Source organism: Mauremys reevesii, linkage group 7 (genome assembly GCF_016161935.1).
Source record: "Mauremys reevesii isolate NIE-2019 linkage group 7, ASM1616193v1, whole genome shotgun sequence".
Classification (NCBI taxonomy): domain Eukaryota; kingdom Metazoa; phylum Chordata; order Testudines; family Geoemydidae; genus Mauremys; species Mauremys reevesii.
The window spans coordinates 66,247,612-66,271,452 of record NC_052629.1 but is presented as its reverse complement, the minus strand read 5'-3'; the positions used below and the strand labels follow the sequence as shown (position 1 = coordinate 66,271,452).

Below are 23,841 nucleotides of genomic sequence, written 5' to 3'. Positions count from 1 at the left end.
ATGAAGTTGAGTGTACGCGCTGCACATGGTGTGGCCCAATTATTAAATGTAATAAATAGGCTAATAGTTCTACAACAATAAACTGTTTATTCAAATGAAAAGTTTTATTTGGGGATTAGGGATATATTGTTTTCTTAAACTCAGAGGTGGCATTGTGTTTTGAGTTCTGTTTTAGTTTGGCAGCAAACTGCATTGATGACCGGAATTCAAAGCATTAATCTACGGAATACTTTCCCCTCCATCTTTCTGTCCACCAAAATAGACCCAGATATTTACCCAGAAAATTATTAATAATTTTTTCACTGATTTTCATCTCCTTTTGTTGTTGTGGTAATAAAAACTGATAAATTCCCAGGAAAAAATAAATAAAATAAAAAATAAAAACAAAGGCCACTTAACATATATTAAAGAAAGAACATGAATAATCCCCTTTCTCTACCATTACTTCTAGTTCAGGTACAGAATTGAGGTCCCAGATCAGAACACACCTAGCTTTTGCATCATGCTGGTGTTCAAAAACTAAATCTTACTCCACATTTTGCAAATGGCCCCTATATTTGCAATGGGTTGAGCAACCTCTCTTGCCATTTTCTCTCCCTTCAGCCCCCTTTCTGAAGTGCTTGCTATGTCAATACAAATGAACGTTGTTGCTTGAACCCATCTCTAGTTTTGGGGCACCTTTGATTCCATTCATTTTTAAAAAATCATATATTTATCATAGCCCATATCGGACCTGTTAATGAACAAAGCCCATCTCACGTGTATTTCCATCATGCATTCCCCTCAGGCACATGATATGAGTGCACAATGTTTTTTGAGTGCAGAGATAACCTTAGGTTGTGCACACTATAAAGCCTTTCCTGTAATCAGTTACTCAGTTCACTTTTTCAAAAAATTGAATTTGGGGTTGGTGAGACAGCCCTGTGGACAAAGGTCTTCCATTGATGCAGAGATCAGGTACAGCAGTAGTTAAATGTCCAGTCTGAATGTACCCCATTCCAAAATGGCTAGAGGTCAGCTGTATTTTGCTGTTCTTATGGATTGACTTCTTCTCTGAAAAAGAAGAAAAAATATCCTAGATAAACAAGACTTTATTTCTCTCCCTTTGGCAGCAGTGATCTAGGGTAACATACGAAAGTTAGAGCTGGAGAAATGTTATTTAGTAAATAAAAAATATTTTTTTAAATGGCAGGAAAGTCATTCTAATCCATTATGCCAGTTGGTTCTCAAACTTTTTGTATTGGCCACCACTTTCACACAGCAAGCCTCTTGAGTTAAATAGTTACTGTTTAATACTGCGGAGCGGGGGATGAAGAAACTTTGTCAGTATCACTGTTCACAGCAGACTTAGCACCCCATTGCTGCCCTTACTTGTGTGCTGCTGCTGGTGGCAGGCACTGCCTTCAGTGCTGGGTGGCCAGAGAGTGGTGGCTGCTGGCTGGGTGCCCAGATCTGAAGGCAGCGCCACCGCCAGCAGCAGCACAGCACTGCAGGAGTAAAGGTGGCAATGTCGTACCACGCCACCCTTACTTCTGCAGAATGTTTATGCTTTGTGCTGGGAGGGGTGGGTATGGGTGCACTAAGTCAAATTTTGGGGTGGCTATAGCCCCTGCAAGCCTTCCCCAGGATCACCCCTGACTGTGAGTCTGACTGTTAATTATAAACGAGGGGTTTTTTTGGCTGCTCTCAGTCTGTTGATTGGTCTGCGGTTTAATCCAGTTCTTCAGCTGCTGAACAATCAAGCTCTCTAATGTTGTCTCAGTCCCAGGACTGGCGTTAGGGAAAATTGCACCTTGGGCAAACTTCTATTTTGACACCCTTTCTTTAGAGCCAGAGACCCACCATATGCGGGGCTGACAGCCAGCAACCCCCATGTAATAACCTCATGACCCCCAGTTTGAGAACCCCTGCATTATTCTAATATTATTTGACCATTTCTACAGTCATAAAGATCCTCACAGTTAACTCTTGTTTGGCAGGACATCTCAGTGTCTTTACAGCTGCCCTGTTTTTACCAAATTGACTGTGACGCACAAATACACTGTATGTATTTCCAACCTGTGGATCTAGTTGTGGAAATGACTGCAGATGCATCTTCCTCTGCAAGAAGGGGTCAACTAACAGCATGCAGAGTCCCTGGCAGCAAGTAGCCTGGAGGACTGAGCACAGTGTTGGCAGGGGAGGCAGGAAATCATGTGACATAACCCCAGCTGTGAAACTCACTTGATGTGTGGTTTCATCAAGTTACTTCACCTCAGTTTCTCTTTGTGTGAACTGCAGATGATAATACTGATCCACCTTTCTCACAGTGGTTGTGAGGCATAGCTGATGTTTGTAGAATGCTTTGAAGATATTAAATGCTATAAATGAGTTATTTTTATTGCTTCAAGGAATCCTGTTCTGCTTTTCAAACATAAAAGAGCTTTATCATGGCTGGTGCAGAAATGACGAAGGAGCTTATTTAAACAAAATCTGGGATAGTTCTGTTTTTCACATTTATATTTCTGTGCAAAGACATGGATTCCAACATGCATTCTGATAATAAAAGATAGCAACATTTGTTTATAGTATTAGTTTTAATTTTGTACTATAGTATTTCTTAGAGGGATCAGCCAAGGATCAGGACCCCGTTGCACTGACTGTACAGACACAGTAAAAGATAGTCATGCCACAAAAAGCTAACAATGTAGGGCCCTGCATCTGCAAACACTTATGCATGTGAAGTGTCACTTACTTCAATGGAACTGCCCTTGCAATCAAGCTCATGCATAAGTGTTTGCAGGATCAGGGCCTAGTTTATGACAAAGTGCAAGAAGTAAATGAGACAGAACAGAAGGAAGGGGAGCACAAGCTGTTTTACCCTAAGCAGGGGGTCTCAACTTGCTACGTGGTCAAACCATTTTCAACTGGTAGTGCTCTGTAGGAGGCAGAGCTAATCTGAAGGGAAGGGTTGGAAGGAAGATAAGATGAGGGGCTTTCTGGATTTTTCTGAGGAGTTTTTCCCACTCACGAGGGGTGGCTTTGGAAATCTACTTTTTCATTGCTATTTTGATTGAATTTTATAAAATTGGTTGTGCTTCTTAATCATTTCACAATACTGGCCTATAGCATAAAGATATAGTTTTTCCCTTTAAGTAACATAACACATAGGGGCAGGATTGTGTGTGCATCAGAGGTTTACTTTCAGTATTTTACTTTTACGGATTCCAGTTTCCCCAACGGTCGTTCAAAATCCACATACGATTGGTGGGCAAAGGAATTGTCCCGGAGGAAAAGTACACTAGCAAACACATGTTATGGGTCTGCCATTTAACTGATACATATCAGAGAATGGCACTTCATAATAAAATCACCTTAGGCTTCTCTGTCACCTTCCACCCAAGGATCTGAAAGCATTTTACCAACATTAAAACAAATAGCCTCGCGATACTCCTGTGAGGTAGGTAAGTATTACAATTTTTTTAGAGGTGGGGAGCCTGAAGCACAGAACGGTTAAGTGGTTTGCCCAGGATTGCCAAGGGCATGTCTACACTGCATTGTAAACCCGGGTCTGTGGGACCCGGAGTAGTGGACTCGGTGTTTCCAAGCCCACACATGAGTGTCCACACTGCATTGTAAACTTGGGCTTACAATTGCTGGACCTGGGTCTCACAGCCCTCCTTCATTGTTTTGTATGTGGCCACGTTTATTCTTCTTTGTTACGTACCTGGATGCAGTTTTAGAAATACTCCCCAGCTTCTTTATATCTGACTCCAAGCTGCCACCAAAGACTCTCTGTTACCCCCCCACCCCCACCCCATTCCTGCTGTGTCAGATTGGAGGAAGACCTTGAACTCTTCCCACCTGCCCCCTTCCGTAGAACATACCTCATCGCAGCTGATTCCACGTGTGACCTGCAATGTGTAAAAGAATGAAACGGAGTGTGAGTACAGAAGCAGCCATCCAAAGGTGCTCACTCAAAGAATCAACCCATCAAAACACTGATTCTTTTCTTCCTTTAACTCTTCCATGGTTTCATTGCTTCTCTCCAATCTTTTATTCTGTTTTACTCCCCCTGGTGTCAGTTCCTGGAAACTAAAGTTCGGCAGAGTTCTTTTCCTTCAGGACTAAAGCATTTTCAGACAGCTGCAGAAAAGGAGCTCTTAAGAGCCTTGGCAAGCAGGAAATGTTTCTCCAGCAGTTGGCCTTTCACAGGCCTTTTTTCCTCCCTCAAAGCAATTTTTAGCCAAACTATTTTTTAGAAACAAAGATTTTGCAAGAGCAGAGAAATTCAATACAAGTCATTAGGTCTCAGTTTTTTCTTAAGGACTCTGATTCTCCTTTCACCTACACCAGTGTAAACTGGGAGTAACTCCACTGGAGGCCAGTAGTTTTGCCTAGAGTTGCCCACAGGCCCGTATTATAAGAGATGTCCCTTATTTAAGTACGGGACAGGCAATATTTTATTTAATGAGTTCTGCAGGGGTGGCTCCAGGCACCAGTGCCCCTTCTGGCCTTAACATCAATGATGCTATGAATCTGTGGCTTGCTGAAAATGAGCCTAGTTCAGGGAGTTGAAATTGTGAGTATTTTTCATTTTGTGGTTTTTTTTTTTAATTTATGTGTCTTTTAGGAGCATGTGGTTGGATGTTCCTTGAAAAGTATTTGGCATGTTTGTACTGTGGCAGCTCCAGGGAAGTGAAGAGCTCCTGCTCTGTTCCTGAAATCAGTGGTACCCAAGTCTTTGTCATATTCGGACATCTGTTCTAAGCAATTACCCCCAGGACCATCTTGTTCTTCTCAGTTTGACAAAATGTATTTTCCTCTTCTGACTCAGCAAATGTTTGGGCTAATCCCAGGGTTAGTGATCTAGGGTTACATCATGATAGCCCTTACGTGGCTGTGCAATGCAGTAGGAAGGAATAAGGATTCTTCCCACCTTTGCAGCTGTATAAAATCCAGCCACAACTGCAACCCCAGCAGCCAAAGGAGCAGAGGAGTGGCAGCCCGGATGCTTCCACCAAGGTGCAAGGAGAGGCAAAGATTAGGTGGAACCATGACTCTGCCACCCACTCACGCTAGCCAGTGGAACTGGCTGGCCACATGAGTGAAGTATGCTGCATCCTTCAAAAGGCTATAACAAATTACTCTGTCCATCTCCCATACAAGCAGGGAGCCCCACAAGGAGTTGTGCATCTCTGAGGCACAGTGCCTCCCAGGGATCCTCTATGCACTGCCCCTTACTATGGGCTGCATGCTTAGTAATGATCCTCCCTGGTGAAGCCAATAGAACTATGCTGACTGACACAGCTGAGGATCTGGCCTGATATATTTTGAGGTGGTATCATGTCCTCCCTTATGTGGAGCCAGAGCAGATAAGAGGTAATGGATAAAGTAGGGGGAGAGAGAGACATTTGACAGCAACGATGGAATAGAGTCTGAATTGTGCTGTTGGAAAAGATCTGGGAGAGGTTAGCTGGAGAAGTACTGGCATCCACAGAAAGAAAGGTGGCAGCAACACAATGGCGACATTAGGAAAAGTGCAGGAGTAGTTAGTGCAGGGGTTCTCAAACTGGGGGTTAGGATCTCTCAGGGGAGTTGCAAGCTGTCAGCCTCCACCCCAAACCCCGCTTTGCCTCCAGCATTTATAATGGTGTTAAATACATTAAAACGTGTTCAGGGGGCAGGTCACACTTAGAGGCTTGCTATGTGAAAGAGGTCACCAGTACAAAAGTTTGAGAACCCCTGAGTTAGTGCATTCTGTGGTGGTGCTGGAGGAACTTACAACCAGACGACCTGAACAACTAGATTTGACTATGAATTGTTGTAGTAATTCTGTTTTTAAACCTTCATGTTTCCCAGGTCAGTGAACATCTCGGTGTCCTCACTAAAGTGTGTGATGTAATAAATAAATAATAATAATAATACCTATCTCGTATATATTACTTTTCATCAATAGATGTCAAAGCATTTTACAAAGAAGCTAAGTGGTATTATCCCCATTTTACAGATTGGGAAACTGAGGCAAGGTGATTATTTTTTCCCCAAGGTCTCTCAGCAAGCCAAAGTGAGAACCAGGACTAGAATACAGCTCTCCTGAGTCCCAGTCCAGTTCTCTAGCCACTAGGCAGCATGGCCTCTGTATAGCAGGGATATTTAATTTTTGTTTGTTTCTGCAATATCTATACTTGAATGGGTTGGGTAGTAATTTCTGACTGCATTTGCACATTTCTTTTTTATATATGGAGTCCTTTTGATTGTTCTCTAGTTTTCTACTAAATATGTTTTTTTTTACGGTGACATGCATTATGTGGCACTTGACTGGGCTAAGGAGTATTATGCATTCAGCTTAATTTCTGGTATGTATGTTCAGAGAGTCTATATCAGAAAATTACATATGCCACCACACATGGCCTCCTTCCAATTCCCCCAGCACTCAATACGGAATCAGGCTCATCAGAGCAGGACTTCCCTCTCGCAGGGCAAAGGAAGTTTGTCAGACACAGGAAGTGTCTCCTCATTAGCAGAAGTGCAAGCTCTCATGCTCTGGCTCAATGGGCAGTAACTCTTCTCCTCGCCTGCCCCCTGTGCTTGATAGGGACTAACGTATGGGGACAGTGTAGGCAGAAGAGGAGTCTTGTAGCTGAAGCAGACCACAGGGGATTCACATTTTGTATTTCACAAACCTTCTGATGAGGAAAAGCAGCACTTTGGCCCTGCGGAACAGGAGAAGGCCTTGTGGGGAGAAGCTGTAGAGAAGCCCTTTTTGTAGAGCAGCCTATGGCTCATCAGAGGGGACCTTTGCTCTGTCCAACTTCCTATGGTTTGGCAGAGTGGAGCTCCTCACTGCAGGACAACTTGTGGTTTGACAGAGCCAAGTCCCTCACCTGTCCCCTTTGGAGGCCAACAGGAGGGGAGGGGATGACTTATATCAGGAGTTCTCAAACTGGGGGTCGGGACCCCTCAGGGGGTCAGGCGATTACTACATGGGGGGGGGTCACAAGCTGTCAACCTCCGCCCCAAACTCCGCTTTGCCTCCAGCATTTATAATGGTGTTAAATATATTAAAAAGTATTTTTAATTTATAAAAATTAAACAGAGACTTGTTATGTGAAAGGGGTCATAAGTAAAAAAGTGTGAGAGCCACTGACTTACATGGAGCTGTGTGGCAATAACTTATGAATACTGTATGTTGCACTAGTTATTGGGATGTTTACTGTGTGAATACAGGGGTTTAGTTTAATGGGGCTGAGAGGAAAAACAAGCAGGAAGCAAAAGAATGGCTCTGGCAGGGTAAGCCATCCTTCCGCAAACACTTGACGATGGTTAAAGGACAGTGGCAGAGTCCTTGGCTCTGAGGATTCTGGCTTGACCTCCTACTATTCTGTTTTTTAAAAAGTCTGGGGTTGTTTCTTTCCCCACCACTGGTCACAGACCCCCATAGAGGGAAGCACTGCAGGTGCCGGAACACAGCTGATACACGGGTGTTATAGCCCAGGGCCGGGTCTCAGAGTGGGAGAATTGTGTGAGGAGTAAAGACATGAGGCCTGACAGCTGAGAGGATGCACTCAGTGAGACTAGAGTGGACAGAGGTGCAGCTAGCCCTGTAACCATGAGAATGGGGAAGCCATGTGGGCTGTGGGATGCTCTGGAGGAGAGTTGAGGCTGGAATGGGGAGGGTAGCTCAGTCAGTATGCAGTGAAGCAGCAATATTTCAAGTGCTCCTTATGGGGGGTGAGCCGGGATGTGGAGGTTACAGTGGGGAAGTGAGAAAGTTATGTGCACTCAAGGGAATGAGCAGGGCTGCTGGGGCCAGGGAGGAGAATGAATGGTAGGGTGGAAGGAGGCTGGCAGCCACTAACTCACCCCTGCCATCAGGGACCTGATGAACTTCCTGTGGATTTTCAGAGCGCGGGGCCGGGGCAGCAAACCACAGGGTGTCTGTTTCCAGGAAAATCAGGGCAGAGCTTGTGGTCTCTTGATTTCTTCTTCAGAGCATCTTCTCTGCCTTCCCGCAGCCCCACACCAGTCTGTCTGCACTGTAGCCTGGCCCCTGCCTCCTTGCTCTCAGTAACGGCAGGGATGTGTGTGAGGAGAGCTGGCCGATAGCTGATTGATCGGGGCAGTTCCAGTGGGGAATTAAGTTAGATGATTATTGTGACATGTCTGATCCAAACTGTGAATGTCATTTGGTTTTGTGCCTTCCATTTAGAGTGCTACGTGTCATTCTGTGTGGGACTGTCAGTGTGACCTTGAGAAGGTCAGTCTGTTTCACATGCTGCATTGCCAAGAAGGGATGATGAAAGAGCCACTGAGGGCCATCAACTTTGAATGACACATGAGGACTGGCCCGCCTCAGGGGACATGGGATTCCTTCATGTCGGACTCATATGCCTGGCGGGGTCCGAATTTTGCAGTCTGGGCACAGGGCAAACAGCACCAGAGAGAGGGGATGCTCTCTGAAAATGTGGGGGCTGTCCACCATATGTCAGAAGCCCAGCTGGAGGGAAGGAGAGAAAATAAGAGGGACTCTGCCTGAAAAGCTGACCGGACCTTTGACTCACAGAAGGGGTCAGATCGGACGGGGGAAGTGTGCCTTGGGACTGCTGGTTGTTTTGCAAAGATCTGTAACTCTCTTGTGCTTTCCTGAAAGTAAAAATGACGTGTGTTCCTTACTTGCCGGCCACGTTGTTCTTGAAGGGGTTAGTTAAGAAGCTCAGAGCACTCATAGTGAGGTAGAGCTCTCAGCAACTGGGGGCTCGGGAAGGCTGGGGCACTGATTTGGGGAATACAAGTGTCTGGGCTGTGGAGCCCCGTATCCCAAGGAAAGGTGGCAGACATGGCATCGGTGCTAGGAGTGTGCCAAAGACCCAGAGCTAAGAACAGTGTCATGGCTCTAACCAGACCCAGGGGGCTTAGAAGTGCATGGGATCCGGCGGTCAGGTCCCCTCAGCAGAGTGGTGTCCATCCAGAGAAGGGGATGGTGCCAGCTTTGTGACAGTGACAAATAAAGGAATAAAGGAGATAACTCAATATTTAAGAAATAAGCCACTTTTCAAATGTAATGAGTGTGTGTGTGTGTGTGAGAAAGAGAGAGAGTCTGATGGAAAATTCAGTTGGCCTCTGAAGAGTTGATCTGCTACACGTGGAACGTAAATTCACGTGTAAATTGTGAAATGGAGGGATTATAAATCCTGCTTTCAGTGGAAATCTCAACACAGCCTGAACTTTGGAGTTGCTACCGATGCCTCCATAATTTCACCGCTTCAAATGCAGCTGAGGTGGATAGTGGTTGTAAGCAGTTTCTAGCTGCTGACTATTCAGTGGCCTATGTGAAATGACTTGATGATTTCAATCCATTTCCTTATGGAAAGGTGTCCCCATCACAATGGGCATTACCCTCACATTGGCAGTCTCCACAGAGAGGAGGACATTCAGCTGAAAACGTTAAAATCCACAAAAAGGCTGTAGTGTGTGTTGAAACAACAGCAAATTCCTGGCCCCGTCTCGCTCTCTTTGTGTAAAATAGGGTGACCAGATGTCCCGATTTTATAGGGACTGTCCCAATTTTTGGGTCTTTATCTTATATAGACTCCTATTACCCCCTACCCCGTTCTGATTTTCACATTTGCTGTCTGGTCACCCTAGTGTAAAATCTCATTCACCACCCGCCCTGCGCCACAGGAATGAACTTTGAGAGAAAGAGAATTCCTCCGTAGGTGTATTTTTGGTATCTAGCTATTCCGAGTGCTCTTCTCTGAGAACTTGTTTACAGTATAGTGTGTGTCAGCCTCTTAAACAGATACGATTTCAATGGATGGTATAGCTGCTGAGATGTTAGCCCTCACTTGGGTATAGATGGAATGTATACCACTGTGTGTGAATAGTTTGTACAGTATATTAGTCAAGGCATGCATTGCAAAGCCCAGTGTCGTTCACAGAGTGTGGGACACTGGCCAAGAGTCAGAACCATCTTTCTGTGCCATATTAAATCAACTGCTAGAGGAAGTTTCAACTCATGGAGAAAACAGATCCCAACATGGCATCTTGATTAAAGTGGAGGCTAATTAGATTACGATGGCAGGTAGCGTGGTGGGACATGTCTTCTAGAGACAGCACCTCGATGTTAGAAATGTAGGTGACCATGAGCCACTTTGTAGAACTCCATGGATCACATTTGACCTGTAGGTGGTGCTTTGTCCACCCTTGATACAAACAGAGTATGTACATTTCAATAGAGTAAATTGTGTATGTTGTGGTGTTATATAGAGAATGGTATGCTTTTTGCTGTTAAATTATCTCTTGCATCTATTTCAAGGGGGATTTGCTTTTCCTTGGAGCTTGTTTTTTATTTACAGTACTATAAGAAATATGTGGTAGCGAAGGACTTAACCATTCTCACTATGCTAGGTTAGGAGAAACAGGATAAATGGGGATTTGGTGCATTACATGTGCCTAAAATGAACAGACAGATATGCTGCACTCCATGGTCACAAAAGCACAATCCTCTACCACTTGGCCTATAGAACAAAGAATCTCCATTAGCTGTTAATGGTACAGAGACTATGACACAGAAGTGAGCAGTTCTGATTCCCATCCAGTAGTAAGTATATGATACATACTCAAATTAATTCCACATGCTCATGTGTTAGTCAAAGGAATGGTAAACATGCTGCAAAGCCATAACTCACAAAAGCAAGCTGTATCTCACCAGCCTTACTGGCAATGCCACAGGGCCTAGCAAAGGCAGCAGATACCTTGGAAGAAACGAGATGGAAAAACAGATAACCTTCAGAGGCTATTCCTAGAAGCAGAAAAGAAAAGAAAAAAATCCTTGCTGGGCTTGGCAGTTGGATTATGCAGCTGCCAAGCTCCTTGCCTCCTTCCTCAAATATCCCAATGACTTGTGCACTGCATTTAAAATACGATCTCATACTGAGTGATTTACATTGGTGATTGATGATTGATACAATGAGCTGTATGGGGGGAAGGGCGGTGAATGTGTTGCTCAGGATTTGTTGAGTCAACAAATTCCTGCTGGCTATTGCAAAGGTTTTAAAATATGTATATTTTCTTTCTAAGTAAATATTCTGTCTCTCTGTCCATCTTGCCTCTGTCTCTTTCTTTGTCTCTTTCTGTCAAAATAAATCTGTCTGCCATGTACTGTAGTTAACTCAAAATACTGCCAACATTAAATGGGCCCAGACATTTTTATTAATGCATTAAACTTGCATGATATTTTAGGCATTATAATTTACCAAGCTTACACCAAGATGGCATTTGAAACTGATGTGAGCTATTAATTTTTTTTTTTAAATGACACCTAATAATTGTCAGTTGACACTGAAATGACTGTTTCGTTAACTGACAGCATGATGCCTAAAACCTTTTAGGCTTTCAAAGTATTAGTAAATATCCCAAACCCATCATGTTTACAGGCATCTCATTATGAATTTACTGCTTAAATAATGCTATGTACCTGTGTAAATAAAGGGGCAAATGCTGTAAGTTACTTCCTAATGAACTGCCAATGTGATTTTGGGCTGCATACACTTTAAGGCATGTCTCTCTCACTGCTTATCCAGTGCTTCTGTACCGGGGATGTGGTGCTTGATTCTGGAAACTATAATACCTGAAAGATGTTGATGTATTGGGGGAAATTCAGATGAATTCTACAAATAAGTTCAAGGGGCTGGAATGATTGACTTTCAGGAGGAGCGGAAGTGAACTAAATACTTTGGCTGGTGTAAATTGGTGTAGATCCATGGACTTTAATGGAATTATACTGATTTACCCCAGTTAAGGATATGGTCCAGGGAGTGAAAGAAATTTTGTGTGAGGCATAATAAGAAGTAGTGGGTTGGAATTAAAAGAAAAATTAGGCTGAACACAGATTTGGGGACACTTTATCAGTTGGATTAAGCTGCTCTACATCAGTGGTTCTCAACCAGAAGTACACGTGCCCCTGGGGATATGCAGAGGTCTTCCAGGGGGTACTCAACTCATCTAGATCAGTGTTATTCAACCTGCAGGTTGCAGCCCCCCAGGAGGTCACGGAATGGGTTTAGGGGGGTCGCAAGTGCAAGGCTGGCATTAGGGGATGGAAAGCAGGGCAACTGCCAAGGGTCCCACCTCACTGGGGGCCCTGTGAAGCAATGTTCCCTCTAATTTTTCCCTTCCACGCGCGGATGAATTTTATTATGTGCACTGTATGTGATGTGTGGCAAGGGTGGAGCCAGGGGGTTCAGAGTGTGGGAGGGGGCTCAGGGCTGGGCCAGAGGGTTAGGGTATGGGGGGATGAGTGCTCCAGCTGGGGGTGCGGGCTCTGGGGTGGAGCCGGGGATGAAGGGTTTGGGGTGCAGGCTACTCTGGGGCTGCACAGGGAGAGGACTCCCCCCAGCACTCTCTCCCTGCAGCAGCGCCTGGGCTGGGGGAGAGTGTCTCTTCCAGCCGCTCCGGGGCTGGGACCAGGGGAAAGGCGTTTCTCCCCACTGCAGCCCCAGAGCTGGGAGGGAGAGGCATCTCACCCCGCGTAGCCCAGGGCTGGGGGAGTTGCCGCAGCCCTGCACACCCCAAGCACTCCCATCATCACCCCCACCTCACCCCACTGCCCCCACCTACCACCTATTCCCCCACCTCACCCCACTGCCATCTTCTAGGCCCACCTGTGGCCATGCCCCTGAGTGCAGTGAGCACACCTGTGCGGCTCTGCTAATTAAATGTGCAGCCCTTGGTGGCCTCCTGCGTGGCTGCGCAGGTGCGCACCTTAGAGGGAACATAGCCATGAAGCTAAGTTACCTGTTTCAGCCCTGACGCCTGAGGCTCAGGCTTCAGACAAGGCTCACAAGTGAAAAACAGGCCTAAGTATTACACTGAAATGTAAGTACAATATTTATATTCCAATCAATTTATTTTATAATTATAGGGTAAAAATGAGAAAGTAAGCACTTTTGTGACACTTTTGTATTTTTATGTCTGATTTTGTAAGCAAGTAGTTTCTAAGTGAGGTGAAACTTGGGGGTACACAAGGCAAATTGGCCTCCTGAAAGGGGTATGGTCATCAGGAAAAGCTGAGAACCACTGCTCTACACTAACCCCTCCAGCTAAGTGAGCACCAATAACTAAATTTCTGCACTATTCATATTACAGGTTGCCTGCTATCCCGGTTGCTTTTCAACACAGCCCTGGAACTGTTGGCATGCACAAGCCAGGGCTGTGTGGATATAATGAGTATTAAGACTGGGCATATAGAACAAAAAATTATGTTGTATGCAGATGCTGCGCTGGTTCTACTCCCTAACCTAGGAGAAGTCCATACTCAAATTATTAGAATTCATTGAAAGGTTCAGGGGCTTAGCCAGATGGGTGGTGGGTATAATAGGCCAGAGGAGGCATGGGGGTGAGGAGGTGAGCTGGGGCTGGGAGGTCTGGCAGGGGAGTGAGGAGGCGAGCGGTGGGCATGGAGTTTGGTTTGAATTTTTGTATTTTGTGTTATGTTATCTATTATAATATCATAGGAAAAAATCATTTAGATTCTGATTTAAAAATAATTTTTTTTGCAGAATTTTGAAATTTTGGTATTTTGTTCCTAATCAGACTGAAAATAAATTTTGAAATTCTCAGCAAAATGGAATTTCCATTCTCTGCACAACTCTACTAAATGCCTTTGGAAATCTCACCCTTAGTGACTTACATGCAGGTTTGTATCCTTTATATATTTCTATCTAAAGCACTGTTACTGTTAGCAGTAATACATGTAGGGAGAGGGGGATTTGAACTTTACATTTTGCATGCCAGAACACCATAGAAACTGCTGACAGCAATGACCCTTACCTTTTATCCACTCTGTTGTCTGAATCTGAGGAGAGAACAATAAGAAAAGGTGGTTATGTGAGATACCAGGGATAGAACTGCAAAGCTGATTGGCCTGTTCAGATACTAAGGTGATGGGACCATGAGTACCTAAATACTATAGCTAAGTAGGGAGATCCACCAAATCTTACAGAGGCAAACTCATTGACATCAAAGTCACTGTTGTCTCACAATGGATAGCAGGATCAAGCCCAATATAAAATCTAATATATTATAATATTCCAAATTCTTTCTGAACCCTTTAATTTGGAACATTTGATATTCTGCTTCTTCAAGACTGCACATGAGCTAATATCACAGCTCATTCATCAGCCCCAAATGCAGTGAAAAACAATTCTGAGAACAGATATGTGATGATCAGGGAATTAGGAGGAATGGATGTGATTTTTTTAAAGCTGTTATATAGTAGCAATAAGATAAATTTAGGCCTCTGCTCTTAACAGCAAATCTTCAGTATCTATACAGAGTAAAATAGGATGCCTAAGTTCTCCTTTAAAAGACCCACATTTACACTAAGTAGCATAGAATCAAGTTACCTACCTTAGAAGAAAGGGGTGAGACCCTAGCAGGATCTGACCCTGTAGTTTCAGACAGTCTATTGCCACTCTGAAGGTGATGCCACTAAACCAATGGTTTCAACCTGTGGTCCGCGGACCCCTGGGGGACCACAGACTATGTCTAAGGAGTCCGCAAAAGGTTGTCATTACCATACAGCTGTGGTCTTCAACCTGTGGGGGGTGGGCCGCAGACTGTGTCTAAGAATTCCAAAGGATCCGCACCATCATTCGAAATGTTTTAGGGGTCCGCAAATGAAAAAAGGTTGAAAACCACTTGCGTTAAGCCCCTGTACTGAGGTAGGTGGTGGGGCTGGTGTTGGAGCTACTTGTCCTGCAGTGCTATTGACCTAACAGGCTTAGATGGCTGTCACGGCAAAGCCTTTACTTCTGTTGATTGCATGAAGATTACCACGGTGTTCCAACCACAGAAGCAAATGTTTTCAAATGCAGGCTATGGATGGCCAAGCAAATACCTAGCCATGCTCTCATTCTTTCTCTCTGTGAACGTTCCAAGGTCTTTCCGAATATTTTCCTTTTTAATACGTGGCATGGTTTTCATGGCACAAACTGGCTACCTGCTTAAAATTTCCCTTCATCTAAACAGAGGCTAGATTAGCATCAGTTCCCTTCATGACTGACAAATTGTGCTTCACCTGCTACTGGGCATGTAAATGTCCAAGTGGAATTCATCACAGAAATGTCATTAAAGAGAGTACCTGCTTGGGTCCCGGGCCCCACAATAATTACATTTCCATCAGAGGGGGGGGGGGCTTTTATCTGTTTTTCCATGATCACGTTACATTAAATTGCGTCATGACTCCATTTTGTGCTATAATGCAATTCAAGATGCCTTTTTTTTTAATAGAAGTTGGCTTGGGAAAGGTATTAAAAATCAATATTTTGTAATTCAAGACAACGCAAGTTTTCAGGCTATGAAGCTGAGAAGGTTTTTTTCCAAGGATTCCCTCAGCTCTGGGGTGTCTGGATATGAGATACTGGTTGAGACCCAGCTCTGCAGTGCTTGGGACATAAGACCTCCAAGAAAAATCCAGGATACTGGATGAAGGGGTTGCTGGTGATTTGGCAGGCAATATGTCTCTCCTCTAACTCATGCTCTGGCTATTGGAGGTGCTGACAAGTAAAACTGAGCTCCTGAGATCTTGTACTCCTTAAAAATCCCATGGGTCTTTTTGCAAGAGTAGGGCTGTTCAAACTGGTATTCTGGAAAAATTTCAATCTGGGTAAATATTTTCTGCTGCCTTATCTCTCACTATAGTTGCAGCAGGGTTTGGTATTCCTCTTTATTCCTTGTTCTCAACTTCTGTGAGTGTTGCTGTGTGCTGTTATCACATCCTGCACCAGAGCTGATTGCATTTCAACAGTGGGAGAAATTATCTCTTTCTTTACTCTGTGTTTTAGTTCATAAAGCATTTTGGAATCTGGGTTGAGAGGTGCTCTGCGCAGAGGATGTATGCCAATGAGCCACACTCTGCCCCCAGGGAAGTCAATGGGTCAACATCTCCCCACAGGGAAGTGAGTGGGGCAAATTATGCTCTCTTTTAAAGTGCTGTATATTCACATGAAAGGGGGCAGTTTCCGCTCAGTTTCACTTTAAGATTTTGGGTTTGAACTCAACACTCTGAGAGGCCTATGAAGCCGTGTGGTCTGAAACCAAAGGAAGTGTGGGTTCCAAGAGCTATGAAGTGAGACCACAGAGCTTTTCTCTGCCCTAAATAATGCAGCCAGTAAAAGCATGCATTCCTGCAGCAACTGGCATCCCAGAGAACCCAACAGCATCTTACAAGCCAAGGTCCTGTTCCTGCTTTCATTAGAAGCCAGTGGGAGTTTTGCCAGGCATATACCTTGATGGAAGTTACAGGAATCAGACAGTGCCTTCTGAGTAGGAAGGGTGGAACCAGTACAGTGGGGGAAGTGAAAATTCTTGTCAGGATGCTTGTGCAGGCCCCTACTGATAGCTAACATGCCATGGGATCTTTAACATATATGCAGAGCAGATAGAGCCCTTTTTTAAAAAGTCTCCTCCAAAAGATGCTTACACAATATGGAATGCAGTTTATTTCCCTTTGAAAGCTGAGTTAACCATGTCAGGATTCAAACATAGGGATCTATGGATACCAGGGATTTCAAATCTGAAATTCACACCCCTTTTCAAACACAATTCCCTTTGCAGCTCCACCCAGCAGATACTCTGCTCTTACTATACACAGATCTACTCTGACTAAGGGAGCAGAGTAATGGAGTTTAGCTTTGCTCTGTTGATGGGTGAGAAGAATTTCCCTCTAAGTCAGAAAGCAAGAATATGTTTCTCTTACCTACAAAGTCATTGTCAATCAATTGCCTTTTGATCATGCAGATCTTTAGTGCTAAAAAACCAATTGCTAGGAAGACTCCCAGGGTAACTCCTATGATAACATACTTGGGGTCTGCAAGGAGAAATGAAAATAAGTCACTGAATACACATTATTAGATAATAAAATATTTGGTCTTTTGGGAGTGTGGGGGACATAGGACAAAGATTCCAACATTAACCTGAGCTTATTCTCCGCAAATGGCGGCCGCATTAGTTCTCCCACTTTAGAATAAGTTGAATGTGTAGGGCTAGCTAGTGACCCTCCTCAGCCGCACACCCGCAGTGCTAATTCACACTGCCCACTCCCACAGTAGAACTGTGCTCATTGGGGGACTCAGGGCAGGTTGCTGAATTTTGTGAGCCAGTGAGTAAATGAACAACCTTCAGTAAGAGGTGGGGTCAGTAGGAGAGCCCACATGGGCTAGAGACGAGGCTGGTGGCTTGTACTTCAGGAGACAAGGGTGCTGTTCCTGACTCTGCCATTGGCATCCCAGGTGACCTTGTCTGTTTGGATTGTAAGGTCTTTGGGGCAGGGACTGTCTGTAACTGTGTATTTTGTACAGCACATAACATAATGGGGCATCCAGCTGGTTTGGGGCCTAGCTGCTACGTTAATATTAATAGTAATTTAAAAAGCCAGGCTATAGCATCACTGCATGTAATATCTTTCTGTTCTCAATTGTATTTCAGTTTTAATTATAATAATATTTCCTGGGATACTAGTAGGTGGCTTTGTAAAAGTCAGGAAGGCTTGGAGCCAGGAGCCCCCAACTCAACAACTCCGCTATTCGAATTTTTGCTGAAGGGAGAGAGCAGCATTTTTAGATGTGACTTACGAAGCACATGATGTTTCTACTCTGTTTAAAAATCAGGCTCTGAAACCTGCATACTGCCCCTGTTCATAGTCTTTGGGGTTCCAGTCTGCATTCCCATTGCTCTAATTAAAACAAAAAGGCTAAAATCCTTGAAATATAGTTGTTGCTGTTACTGTATTTTCTTAGTTCCTGGCTCCCACCCCTGTACAGACAGTAACATCCTGAAATGGACTCACCTATTACCTCCTCCTCGGATGTTCCAGAGGCAGAGACCTTTGCTCTCCAGAAATCTGAAATAAAAGTGATTTGGCCTGTCAGAATATATAAGCGAATGTATTGTATCCTGCTAGTGACTGTACTTAAATAGAGCTGGAACGAATCATGCTAGGATACAACATATGATCATGTGATCAATTAATAGCCGTACATAGGGCTTAAAAATGGATCTAAGGTCTTGTAGAGCAGAGATGCATTATCAAAATGATATTTAATGGGGACATCCCTGAGGAACTGGCATCTGCCTTTCCATTCCACAAGTCTGTAGGCTGCATGCATGAGAGACAAGTTTGAAATGTCATCATTCCCACTGGAAACAAAAGAGAGATTCCAAATCTGATGACTCTATTAAAACATCTTGGGAAAGGCAGATCCACCCATGGCAACCCTTCCCAGGCAAAACATTTGCTCCGGTCCTGCCTAAGCCATGTCTCCAGACTTCAGCATGAGATTGCTGACAGAGGGGTCTCCTCTGGGACGTTGTCTCACGAGGAAAAATGTGATGGTGCGAGAGGGAACTTTTCGGAACCCTCAGCCCCACCTCCCACTTCATCATAGGGCCGCTTGTCAAGTTCCATCCTTTCCCACAAAGCCATGTGCGGCCTACATTCTGAGCTATCAGCTTCTGCAAAACAGAAAATACCCACTGTTTTTCATGGACAATTTCAAAGGGGAAAAAAAATTAACATTTCCCACCAAAAAAAAGTGCACAATTTCCCCCTGCCTCTCCAGCTTTTGGTCTTTCATTGAAAATTTCTAATGAAATGAAAAGTTTCTGCAAAAACTTTGGTTTAGGAAAAAAAAGCCATTTTTGCTAGAACATTTCCAACTAGCGCTGCTCAGAATGACACTAGTGGCACCTGACGGCATCGGGCACATAGACATTGAGATGGGATTTTTATGCAGATTTTTAAAAGTGCACGTAAGCAATCATTCCTCCTCAGTGTGTTTTGCGAAGGGTGCAAGCTCTTGTCTCCTTTACCGAGATGCTAATAACAGAGAAAGGGCTCCAGACCTGGAGGCCTAGATTAATCTCAGTGATTAACAATGGATTTATTCTGGAACAAATGTAGCCCTGCATATTAAGGCTTCAGAAAATGTTGAGATTGGCTTTAAAAATCATGAGATTTTAAGCCATATAAATGTCAGATTCTTTTTGAGCCCTCAGTGTTCACATTTTAAAACTTTATTCTGCAGTCAGGAGGGCTGCAAACTTACTTTTAAAAAATGATTTGTTTTCCTATTGTAGTCACATGACTCCAGGAGCTGAGGCTTCATGAAAAAAAACCCTGATAAACATGCAAGAGTGGACAACACTGCATGACCAGTGTCCGGTTACAAAAAAGGGAAATTAAAACGATGTTGAAAGGCTCTAAGGGAGGAAAGGATGTGGAACACTTAGGTTTTAATTTAGAAACCAAAGAGCTAATTTAATTCGCGTTGCTTCAGCATGTGAACATATTTCATTATAAATATAAAAAAAGCCTTCTTTCTACCCATCCCCTTAATTATTCTTTCTGCTCATATGAAGAATGTTTTAAATTCAAACATAATAAAAGTAATATTGTATTACTTTTATTATCCTAATGATCATAATACAGAGACCTTCATGTCTGCTTTCTAATGGAATTAAACTGGTGGTGGATTATGTGTTTTATGGCAGGAATCATATTTTACATGGCATATTTCATGTAGGTCAGTTTAATATATAGAGATTTAATTATTAGTTTCTTTTTAAAAAGGGAGGGACGGAGGCCTCTGCAAGCCCATAGGAATTGGGATGATGCTTTCAATTCATACGCTTCAATCTAGATTTGATTAAGATTTAATAATAACTAGTGGGTGCTGTTTAAATACCATTTGCTTCTGAGTTTAATTTCACTGATATATAAAACAATCGGCTTGTTTTCTTTCACGTGACAAGAGTTGTGTCATGGAGCCCACTCCTGAAACCAGGCGTTGCTCGCATGTTTGTTGCAACCCACAAAATCAGCTTTGGTTTGTTGAAATGTTTGCAACTTCTCAGCAGAAAGGGGATAGAATGGAGGGAATAGTTTTGAATTCACCCCAAATTCTGGAGAAGTCCAGATCCAACTTTACGACTGGCCGCCATCTCTATAATGTGCCAAACATAACTCCCAGATCTGAATCCCCCATAATTTTGGAAATAATTAGATCTTGATCATAACTTTGCAACTTTACAGAACTATCTCTGGTTTTGAGCGACCGCTGGACCATTTTCAAGCAAACTTGGGCCAACTGATAGTCCCTCATCCCGTTCCCTTCACTACCCAACTCATGTGCAATATGCAATTTGCACAATAATGCAAATGTACTATTATTTATTGGTATTGCGGTGGTACCCAGGAGCCCCTGTCATGGATCAGGATCCCCTTGTGCTTGGAAAACAGAGAACAAACACAGAATAGAAAGATAGTCCCTGCCCCAAAGAGCTCACAATCTGTCTTATGAGGGTTTAACTCAGCAGCTTTAACTGAGTGTTGCTCTACGTTCTTGTTCGAACCTGAAATCCAGCCTGACATTCATGTGAAACCTCCCGACTTGAAAGAAAAGGAAAAGGGTTGACTGAGACCTGCATTTCCAGTCTAGATGGATTGCATTTTAGATTAAAGAAAACAACAAAGAAAGAAAGAACAAATGCAATGTCTCCATGAGGGAGACCAGAGCATCTCTGTGTGTAAGAACCTCCACTGAGAGTGCTCTCCCTACCCCAGCAGACCTTAAATATAAAGGGGCAGAATACCGAGAACAGAATCATAGCTAAATGCAGCAGTTCACAGCGTGGGGCAATATGAAATGGCCCCTTGTGTACAGCTCTGCTGGTGAATTTCACTGTGTATGTGTGTCCCTGGACCAAGGTGCAGAGAAAACTATGGCTCTGTGATGTGCGGACTGGTGCTGGAGGAAACATCGATAGTTCATCCCTCACATCTCAGTGCTGAACAACAACATGAAAAATAAACCATGTCAAATGTTCCCACGTCATCATCTGGCCATGAATTGTATCAATATGATGCCTCATCTCTCACAGCAATCAGCACTTTCTCCAGCCTCTTTTCTCCTGTCGTTTTTCTAGTCCCTTGAGAACTTTTCCCTCTTTACCTTTTCAGATCTCTCCCTCCCTCCCATTCTTCACAGCATTCCAGCAATCAACAGATGGCCTCGTGGCATCTCAGTAGGCACCACTGGCATGTGGTCAATGCTGTTAGTGCTGGGGAAAGCAAGTGGGTGGAAGGGGAGAGAGAGGCAGAGTCCTGGAATATTGAGAGGTGGGGTGCAGGGAAAGGCAGACAGCAAACCTTCGGTGGGCAGACAACTCTGGAGACAAATATAGACTACCCATGGAGATGAAGGGGAGAGAGAAATCCAGGGGGGATGGAAATCATTCCTGAGCTATTAGAAAAAGGAAAATATTTGGGCTAGGTACCATGGCATTTGCACACCAAGAATACAACAGCTAGACTAATGGGTTGTTCATGAGTCAGGCACTGCTGATGTCCAGGCAAACTTCCTTCTTCATCATTATGGGCCATATGTTAATACCCACCCAGAGACAGGAATCTGGGCCCCTCCCTAGCTTTATCTGCACTGGAGAGATGTGGCATTGGCTACAGCAGTACAAGTAACACACATACACTCTGTTAACGCCCCTTGCATCTTCTCCAAAGGATTTACAGTGCTGCATGGTGTCACTGCAATGGGGCAAGTCTCAGTGCAGTGCTGTGTGGAGGGCAGTTGAACTAGAACAGGGGTAGGCAACCTATGGCACGCGTGCCAAAGGTGGCACGCGAGCTGATTTTCAATGGCCCTCACACTGCCCTGGTCCTGGCCACTGGTCCGGGGGGCTCTGCATTTTAATTTAATTTTAAATGAAGCTTCTTAAATATTTTAAAAACCTTATTTACTTTACATACAACAATAGTTTAGTTATATATTATAGACTTACAGAAAGAGACCTTCTAAAAACATTAAAATGTATTACTGGCACGTGAAACCTTAAATCAGAGTGACTAAATGAAGACTCGGCACAGCACTTCTGAAAGGTTGCCGACCCCTGAACTAGAATGACCTGCGTGCACATGTAGGACTGCTGCAAGCTGCACTGGGGTAACTCTCTGAGGCTGTTTGAGGCTAATGAGTTTCCTGTGATTACTCCCATTGAGAAGGAGGGCTGGGGCGTGTTCCCCTGCAAGGGCTGCTGCCCCACTCGCAGCAGATGACTCCCCAATCCCGTAAATCAATAGAAACAAGACTAATCTGCATATTGGCTGGGTGCAGGCTCTGCTCTTCCCCTTCTTAGTAGGGCTCTTCCTGACACGTCCCCTCAATGTGCCTCGGTGTCTCCATATGTAAAATGAGGCTGGATAATCTTAGCCCATCTCATGAGAGGGCTGTTGTGAGAGCAAATGTGCCTGATGCTGGCAGATGCTCTGAGAACACCTAGGAAACTTTATGTTCTGCATGTCCAGAGTGGGCATGTGAATTGCTAAGCAAGGTATATGGAGAGGTAAGAAAGGGGCTTGCACACAGAATGCACATAGACTATTGCTTTTTAAATACACTGTAAGTGAAACCCCTAGGAGAACACTCTGCAGCCATCAGCTATCTCACCAGCAAAGAAGCCGGTATGTAACTGAATTGTGCCTTTTGTTTTGTCATGTCCGATCCCTCATATATCTGCTGCACTCCAGTATGAAACTCTGTCTAGAAAGCTCAGCGAAGTAACACCACCCCCTCGATAAATATTCCCTTTCCACTTTGCACAGAAATAAACTTTAAAACTCAGCACACACATAATACAGCTGAGGAATAAACAGCACCAGCATGCTCAAGAGATAAACAGTATAGCAGCACCCCACCGCTTAAATATTTAGCCTGTGGAAAGAAAGGGAAAGGAAATACATTGGATCACTTACGTAAGAGAAGCAGAAACGTAGTTAGGACAGGAATCCAGCTTGTCAGGAAGACCATTGTACCTTTCAGTGACCCAACAATTTCACCTAAGCTTGCTGGATTTCTTTCTTTTGCAGTGTGGAAAAACACCAACCAACTCAGGTCACGTGTTTGTGATAGGAAACAGCAGCCACATCCTGAGTATCTGTGTGTTTGCAAATATATCAGTTCCCTTTTTTGGATTTAAAAGGTAGCAATAATGTCCCTGCTTGAAAGTGTGGCATGGAAATGGTGCATTGCAAACAGCCTCAGGCCAATAAAGAACTCTTGCTTATTTAGCATAACCTGATGTACCAACAAGTTTTTTCCCGAAGCAATGACTGAACTGCAAACACTAACAGTAGTGAAATGGTCTTTGCAATAGTTTTTAAATCTAGAGGGGTGTGACTCTGTCATGTGGGGTTGCCCTGGTTCAGATTTAATAATAGCCATCTACCAGAAACTCCCTGAACGCTGCCAAATATTTGGAGCTCAACTTTAACTATTTAATATATTCTTTAAAGAGACAAATCGGCGCCACCAGAGCTACATCCAGCTCTTAACCCCTCCCAGTGTCTGGCTGTGGGTTTTGTTTTGGCCCCTTGGTGAGGTGTACTGGCCTTTCAGGACTCCAGGGAAACCCTGTATGGGCTAATAAAACACCAATCCAAGCCAGTGCCTGGAAAGGAAACCCACAGTGCCTGTCTCTATCAACAAGAAGCATAGAATCATAGGACTGGGAAGGACCTTGAGAGGTCATCTAGTCCAGTCCCCTGCACTCAGGGCAGGACTAATTATTATCTAGATCAGGAGTCTCAAACATGTGGCCCGCCGAGTTATTTGCTGCAGCCAGCCAAGCTCCCCACTCCCCTCCTGTCCCCCCAGAGTTATTTCCTTCAGCCACCACGCTCCCCTCACCCACCGACCCCCCCCAGCGCGCTGCGTCCCCGCTCCTCTGCCTACCTCCAGGTGCTTCCTACCGCCAAACAGCTGTTTGGCGGCACTTAGCGCTTTCAAG

At 44.2% G+C, this 23,841-nt stretch overlaps 1 protein-coding gene across 2 annotated transcripts; it reads right to left on the bottom strand.

Moving 5' to 3' along the window:
* Positions 1 to 67: 67 nt before the first annotated feature.
* TMEM273 (transmembrane protein 273) lies at positions 68 to 22,971 on the bottom strand. Of its 2 annotated transcripts, XM_039481330.1 has the most exons (7): positions 22,808 to 22,971; positions 17,831 to 17,884; positions 16,742 to 16,852; positions 13,813 to 13,837; positions 10,671 to 10,736; positions 3,867 to 3,893; positions 68 to 1,053 (listed from the first exon to the last, which is right to left on the bottom strand). In XM_039481330.1, exons 1-7 carry the CDS (start codon positions 22,860 to 22,862, stop codon positions 1,035 to 1,037), a joined length of 357 nt encoding a protein of 118 aa, XP_039337264.1. In that variant the 5' UTR covers positions 22,863 to 22,971; the 3' UTR covers positions 68 to 1,034. The 2 variants fall into 2 exon arrangements, with proteins under 2 accessions (XP_039337264.1, XP_039337265.1); XM_039481331.1 differs by lacking the exon at positions 10,671 to 10,736 and having other exon boundaries at positions 22,808 to 22,961.
* Positions 22,972 to 23,841: the final 870 nt, after the last annotated feature.

Coding starts and splice junctions, on each gene's coding strand:
- TMEM273 (XM_039481330.1), bottom strand. CDS start 22,862: ATGGTCTTCCTGACAAGCTGGATTCCTGTCCTAACTACGTTTCTGCTT. Junction 17,885..22,807: donor TACGTTTCTGCTTCTCTTAC/GTAAGTGATCCA, acceptor CTTTTATTTCAG/ATTTCTGGAGAGCAAAGGTC. Junction 3,894..10,670: donor GTGAGATACAGCTTGCTTTT/GTGAGTTATGGC, acceptor TACACATTGCAG/GTCACACGTGGAATCAGCTG.